At 47.0% G+C, this 7,302-nt stretch overlaps 1 protein-coding gene and 1 pseudogene across 2 annotated transcripts; one reads left to right on the top strand and one right to left on the bottom strand.

Annotated features, from left to right (window-relative positions):
- Positions 1-388: 388 nt before the first annotated feature.
- Positions 389-2,210, bottom strand: LOC135646014 (probable protein phosphatase 2C 2; annotated as a pseudogene).
- Positions 2,211-4,030: 1,820 nt separating this feature from the next.
- Positions 4,031-6,576, top strand: LOC135645200 (polygalacturonase At1g48100-like). 2 transcript variants are annotated; one of them, XM_065163359.1, is made up of 7 exons: positions 4,031-5,009; positions 5,082-5,249; positions 5,330-5,374; positions 5,453-5,660; positions 5,735-5,816; positions 5,899-6,272; positions 6,356-6,576. In XM_065163359.1, the coding sequence occupies exons 1-7, from the start codon at positions 4,596-4,598 to the stop codon at positions 6,406-6,408; spliced, it is 1,344 nt and encodes a 447-aa protein (XP_065019431.1). In that variant the 5' UTR covers positions 4,031-4,595; the 3' UTR covers positions 6,409-6,576. The 2 variants fall into 2 exon arrangements, with proteins under 2 accessions (XP_065019431.1, XP_065019430.1); XM_065163358.1 differs by having other exon boundaries at positions 5,899-6,576.
- Positions 6,577-7,302: the final 726 nt, after the last annotated feature.

The following is a 7,302-nucleotide window of genomic DNA, read 5'->3' as shown; positions in this document are numbered from 1 at the left end:
TGCAATACATTCTTATCTTGATGAGTACAAGACAATAAGATTGTCTATTGATAATTATTCTATGCTTGTATTATCAACTGGCTTCAAGTACTTATCTTTGGGCATCTATAATGGGTGATATTTTTAGACTTGTCCTCACTGTCGTCATGGTGTATATTAGATCAAGTATTATTAAGACTAAAAACATAAGATGCTGTTCTGAAAGAGAGCGTGTTAGATATGTGGATTTACTAGTTTAAGAAGCAGAAAGTGATGATATTGCTTAGAATCGAGATTCATCTTGATTGTCATGATTGTTGTATTATGCCTCTTAGATTAAGAACAAATGAAAGCGTATCTAGAAACATTAGTGTCGTTGAGATGATTAAGAACAAAAGGGACGATAACATACCATAAGTTTTCATCATCATCATCTTAATTTTTTCACATTAAGCTACAAACAATCTCCATCTCCATTACCCAGCAAGATCCTGAGAATGCAAGGGGCCTCGGCTGACAAGCTTTTGCAGCACCTCAATCTGGAACGCTGCTGCCGGTCGCTACGGGCCGAAGCCGAATTGCCATACTCTCAGAGAAACAGACCACAACAACCGTGAGGTTGTCGGCGGTGTTGAGCCTCAGCGCCTCCATGACGAGCTCCCTCGCACACTGCTGGGGGTCGTCGTGCCGCCTGAGGCCCCTGCGTACGACGCTCACCGCGTACTGGCTCGACATGACGTCCCATATCCCGTCGCAACCGATGATTAAGAATTCGTCGTCTTCCGTCAGGACGGCGTGCCGGAACTCCGGTTCTGCGATGAGCGGTGCCGGCGGCACCTTCAAGTCCCAGTCTCCCAAGGCTCGCGTGACCGAGAGGACGCCGTTGAGGTAGCCATCGTAAACAAAACCCCCGCACTGCTCGACCCTCTGCCTCTCGCTTGCATGGATAGGCTTATGATCCTGTGACATCTCGACTGCTTTGCCTTTCCTACATAGAACTGCCCTGCAGTCGCCTGCATTGGCTACGAGGAGAAGCCTGCCCTCAGTAAGGCAAAAAGGATCAGTATCGGAAGCTTGTGTCATGGAAAGAAGAACAGATACAAACAAGGTAGTGTACATTACCTCCCAAACACCAATGCTGTGAGTGCCGTAGTCCCCGAAGAGCTGCTAACAGTGCAGTCCTCAGCCATGGCAACGTCTGCAAGAAGGAACGCCTGACGAACCGAGTTCTCAACAGATTCCACAAAATCCTTGTCAGCTTCTGATGATGCCCAAGGAAACTTAGCATCTTCAAACAGAAACCTAATTGCATGCCTCTTAATGTAGGCAGCTGCATCTGGACCTCCATGACCATCGAACACCTGCAGCAGAGTAGAGTTGCATCATTTCTGACATTTATGTGAGGCTGCTTTAAAGCTCAAAGATGGATAGATCGATTACTTACCGCGTAGAAGGCACTCGGTGCAGGGCACCTAAACAGAGAGCCTAAGGGTGCCGAAAGATCATCGATACGGATATGCTCATCTTCCATGAAACTCCGGTGCCCGATGTCGGAAAAGCTACCTGAACGGATGCTAGGAACAAACTGAGGTGGCTCTGTAGATGCACTCAAATCCTATTATGAATCGAAAATGAAATAGTAATGTAGGGAGTCAGTGAATGTACCGCAGAAAGAAGGAGATCATCAAAACACTATGATGAATCAAGAACAAGATCCAAGAACTATGATTTAGAAGAGTATGGGTCTTCACATCAATTCCAATCCAATAAACACCCAAGAAAGAACATAATTGAAAGAAGAAGAGCTTGAAGCCAACCATCTCGGGAACGGTAAGATCAACCGCGGCCGCCGCAGCAGCCTCCAGCCCCCGCTCCGCCTGCCGAAACGCCGGCGATGAGGGAGCCGCTGCCGCCGCGGACATGTTGACGATCCCCTCAATCTCCTTAGCGGTGCACCGATACTGCACGTCCAGCACGGGGATGCTCTGATGGATAACCACTGATCCAGCCACCATCTCGAATCCAAGGAATGTCCCCCCCACTTCTCCGATAAAGGGCGACCAAAACACTCCTCGAAATCCAACCTTGATGGTATATCAATCCAAGAACAGCGCCAAAATCCGGTGTCTTCTTCCTCTTAGGATTTCTGCCTGCCTTCTCAATTCGGGCTTCTTCGGACCTTACCGGTATCTCGATGGGTTCTCGCGCAATTAATAAGGGAAGGCCGCCTTCCACGCGTTATTTATAAGAGGTCTCGGGCGACCAGCAGGTGGGGCGACAAATACGGACACGTGCGGGTTCGGAACCTCCTCGTGGCCGGAGCGGAGCGAGGAGATCGGTCTCATCGTGGATCGAATACGCCACGTGGCGCCACTGGCTTCGTCGATAAGTCGGTCAACGAGCCCGATGAGGAATCCTGGCCGTCGAATCGATCAGAGGCGGTAGAAAACACGGGGGAAATAAATGGGGACCTCATTGGAATGACTTAGGAGTTGCCACGTCGGCAATCCTAGCTTCTTCGAGATCCCGCCAGAAGATTCTTGGGCATAGGGTTGACTAAAAATGCCCCTACGATCAGAGAAACTTCGCCTACTAATTAGTAGTAGGATTAGAGTTCTTGGTGTAAGCCTCTTTAATTATATTTCTCGTACAATTTGCAAGATTTTTTTTAGATGTTTTGTATGTTTAAAATACTTAAGTAATAACAAAAATTGGTCTCGTTAACAAAAATTAGTTTCATAAAATTTATGTAGTTTTTCGAGATTAAATTTTTTTTGGTATTGTTTAAAAGAAATGAAGGAGGGCAAAATCAAGATATTACGAGTCACCTAAAAAAATTTATTTTGAAAGCATATGAATCACACTTGAAAGGATGTTCGAATTAATCCAACTCGATTCAAGCTCACATACACATGAAATATAATGTGATCCAAAGTTCGAATGGTCTTTGTTTTATAATTGATTTATATGAATATTAAAATCGAATGAGTTTTGGGTGTGATTTCTTCGATGCTCATATCAATACTAAATAATAAAAATAATTTTAATAAATAATAATTGATTTAGATTATTATACTCCGAATAGTTTTTATAGTAGATTTATCATGAAAACTTTTTTCTATATAGGCAAAATATTTTCCCGATCTATCGTTTTCACGATGAAATATTTTCTTGGATTGCTATTTTGGATTACTGTCTATATTGTTTAGCTGTTTATCGATCTATCTTGTTTGTGTTAACTATACTACCCTATATCAAATTATGATTGAGATGAATAGTACAAAAATAAATGATGATATTTTTTTATTTGGGGGGTGTCACGGAATGTATCACGAAAATAATTCTTCTTAACCGACAAATTCACGAGTCAAAAGGGAGTGTCACGGAATGTATCAGAGTTGATTTCAGAGCACGCAATGTACCTTCTTAGGATTACAAGATGATTGACATGACTATATCATGATACTCTCAATGTCCTATATGCAATCGCCCAAAGTAATAGAATAGCTCGATGCATGATGTGAGTGGAGGAGCATCCACAACAGTGAATTAGTTTCCGGTTCCAGAACTCTCACTGTCTTCTTCCTCAGGTCAGGACAGTATGTAATGTTTTCTGCATCTTTTATCTCTTAGCCATTTCTTCAAATATTTGGTTGAAATGCTTTTGGCAGACACACACATTCTTTTATCTCTGATCTTAGCTTGATCAGATACTGAGTTTTCCCAAAGCAGGCTTCTGCTGCATGTGAACCCACAAAGAAACAGTACCGGGAATTGATCCCCGTGATAAGATCTCGAGCTGACCAACTTTGTTCTCTAGCTTTTTGCCTACACCCTGCAGCATTTCTTTACTTCTAAGATGACACTATTCTTTCGGTGTCATAAAGCTTGGATTAAAACGATTGCTGCAACAGGTAACTCGAGCTTATCGATGGCCCCATGCAGTAGCCATTAGAGCACATTTCTTGAGGAACGTGTGCATAGCTACAGCTTCCTGTGGCAGTGGTTTCATGGCTGAGAACGCCTGGGTGATCCTTCACAAGGGAGCTGCCGGCCACAGAGCAGGGTTGGCACCAACCCGTGACTTGCTCCCCGCTGTTGTCTCCTTGTCCACCTGTGGCCTCCTTCCCCCTCTTCTGGGCCACTGGTGCGCTATATAGTACAACAAGAGTTCACGGGACTCTCCCTGCCATGGCCACACTCCTCCTTTCACCAATAAAATACCCTTCTCCACTTGCTCCCTCTTGTTCTTCATGATCTTGGCACTCTTTAACCCTGTGGATCTCCAGAACCTTCATATTACACTTCCCAAACTTTTAGAAGAACCTGTGACTAAGTAATCTTGCCTCGCAATGGACTATGGTCATCATCCTTTTACTTTCTCCATTTGATCCGAGGAAAAAAATGCATGCAAGATGCACTTTTTATAGCGAGATAATGATGGTCTGATCCACAAGGAGGTGACATGTGTCATCTCCTTCATGGGTTCCTCGCCCATGTCACCGCTGCAAGCTTAAATAGCTGAAGACCCAGGTCTTCTTCTTCCTTGGCTTACTCCTCTGTTCTGTGTTGTGCTTTCCTTCTTTCCTCTTCCTTTTCCATCTTCACAGTCTCGGATGGGAATTCCTCGTGCATTAATTGTTCTCTGCATTGCCACCGCGTTCTTGTCGTTGGGTCCTCGTGGGTCGCTCGGAAGAAGCCACCTTCACAATAGGCAGCAGAGTCATGGACGCAGAGGAAATGGAGGTCATAGACTAAAGTCCCCCGTGGATTCCCCTGCTGACCCACCTGCCGCCGGTACTTCCACTACCGTCACTCCCTCCAACTCCAGCTCGGACTCTAGCGTCTTCGACGTCAGATCGTTCGGTGCGGTCGGCGACGGCGTCACCGATGACACCGAAGCGTTCCGGTCGGCGTGGAGGGCTGCTTGTTCCGTCGAATCGGCCACTCTGTTTGTGCCGTCGGATGGCGTTTTCATGATAACCTCCACCATCTTCCCCGGCCCGTGCCAGCCGGGACTTGTTTTCCAGGTAATCCTGAGCACAAAGATTACTTGTTCGGGTTGAATCCAGTGATGGAATTGGAGGTGGTGATTACTGCAGGTGGATGGAGTCATCATGCCACCCGACGGACCCCAATGCTGGCCGAAATCCGACAGCAAGCACCAGTGGCTTGTGTTCTACCAACTGGAAGGGATGACACTGAGAGGAGAAGGAACCATCGAAGGCAACGGAGAAGACTGGTGGAGCCTCCCCTGCAAGCCTCACAGAGTATGTCTTAACGACGACCTCTTTTCAGAATCGCTCACACATTGAGGTGGGAATGATGACAGTGACTGCTGTTGTTGCAGGGTCCTCATGGATCGACATTGCCGGGATCTTGCGATAGCCCCGTGGTGAGTGACCAAATCGAGCAGCTTCTTCACAGAACAGCGAGCTGATGATGATGAATTCTTCTCTTGTTGTGGATTCAGTTGATCAGGTTCTTCATGAGCTGCAATCTCACCGTGAGAGACCTGCGCATCGAGAACAGCCCGCAATTCCACATCAAGTTCGACGCCTGCGAGGACGTGCACATCGAGGGACTGTCCATAAACTCGCCGGCGTTCAGCCCCAACACCGACGGCGTCCACATCGAGAACACCAGATCCGTGACCATCTACAACTCGATGATAAGCAATGGTTAGTAGTAGTAGCAGTAGTATTCCCACCATTCGACGGCGAGTGTTGATGGAAGAGATTGTTGAGTGGCTCAGGTGACGACTGCATCTCGATCGGCCCCGGTTGCTCCGACGTCGACATACAGAACGTCACTTGTGGCCCGGGCCATGGCATCAGGTAACGCCATCGATCCTATGCACTCCAACTGTATGTTGATATCCTGTTAGCGAAGCTTGACGCCGGCGAGGGCATGGCGCAGCATCGGGAGCCTGGGTATGCACAACTCCGAGGCCTGCGTGTCGAACGTGTCGGTGAAGAACGCGGTGATACGGAACTCGGACAACGGGGTGAGGATCAAAACGTGGCAGGGAGGAATGGGATCGGTGTCGGACATCAGCTTCGACACGGTGTACATGGAGAACGTGAGGAACTGCATCATCATCGACCAGTACTACTGCTCCAACAAGGGCTACTGCCAGAACCAGAGCTCCGCGGTGTACGTCTCCGGCGTGACCTACGCCAACATCAAGGGGACGTACGACGTGCGGAGCCCGCCGATGCACTTCGCCTGCAGCGACACGCTGCCGTGCACCAACATCACCATGTCGGAGGTGGAGCTGCTGCCGCACGAGGGTGAGTTGGTGGACGACCCCTTCTGCTGGAACGCCTATGGCGTGATGAGGACCGTCACCATCCCACCCATTCCTTGTTTGCAGGACGGCCAGCCAGAGTCGCTCCAGGAGATCCCAAACTTGGGCTGCTGACTTAGCTCAAGTCACCTACGGTGGACCGCCATAACACCATAATACAACGACTATATAAGCTAACTCTTCTTCTTCTTCTTCTTCTTCTTCTTCCTCTGTCTCACTCGTATCTGCTAAAGCTCACATCCTCTGTTGGTTGCACTTGGTAAGTAAATCGCAAGGCATTGGGCTCACATTTTGTTGAAAGAATTAGGGGATTGCCTACACGCCAATTTTTCTTCTATAAAGGATTCGAGTTTGAATCAAACCCCACAGAGAGTTGATTGATGTTTCTTCTTCCATTCCACGCGGTGTTTCTTCACCTCATTCTCAATCTCTGGTGGTTGGGGGCGGGTGGCTTCGTCTTGTTTCCTTCTTGCAAGCAATCTGGGCGTTGGGGGCCACACGCGGGGGTGCATTTCTGACCGCACCTTTTGCCGGGAAGATGTGTGGTGCCACGAGGCTCCACTTGGCTTTGCCACGTTATTTGCTAATTACTCGTCGAGAAAAGGGCCTATATTTGAATTATAAAATTATATGTATTAAATAAAAATTTTAATTATTCGATTTGGAATTAACTGATGCTCGATAATGCTCTTCGATGCTTAATTTTAATTTAATTAATTCGATATTAGATATTTTTAATTAGATATTTTTATATTTATCAAATTAATTGGTTAATTACCTTAACGAATCGTATGGTGACATATGATATACATTCGGCATGGCGAGTGGAAAGTGAAAACGAGCTATTGGCGGGTGGACCCAAAAAGTGTGGGTAATATTGCTTCTTCACGTGCAACTCGCTGCAGACCTCCGTGGCTGCCAAGTTGCCACGTCAACACACGAGAAAGATGACTTGGCGGCAGACATGCTAATTAGCACGGTTCGTTCGCATTCTGGGCTGACAACGCATGAAC

Source organism: Musa acuminata, chromosome BXJ3-8 (assembly GCF_036884655.1).
Source record: "Musa acuminata AAA Group cultivar baxijiao chromosome BXJ3-8, Cavendish_Baxijiao_AAA, whole genome shotgun sequence".
NCBI classification, from domain to species: Eukaryota; Viridiplantae; Streptophyta; class Magnoliopsida; order Zingiberales; family Musaceae; genus Musa; species Musa acuminata.
Note: the sequence above shows the minus strand (reverse complement) of the source record. Positions and strands in the feature narration are given on the sequence as shown.

Excerpts from the sequence above, each read along its gene's own strand:
- LOC135645200 (XM_065163358.1), top strand. The coding sequence starts at position 4,596 with ATGGGAATTCCTCGTGCATTAATTGTTCTCTGCATTGCCACCGCGTTC. Across the intron at positions 5,250-5,329 it reads TCCCCTGCAAGCCTCACAGA|GGTCCTCATGGATCGACATT; the intron begins GTATGTCTTAAC and ends CTGTTGTTGCAG. Across the intron at positions 5,375-5,452 it reads GATCTTGCGATAGCCCCGTG|TTGATCAGGTTCTTCATGAG; the intron begins GTGAGTGACCAA and ends TTGTGGATTCAG.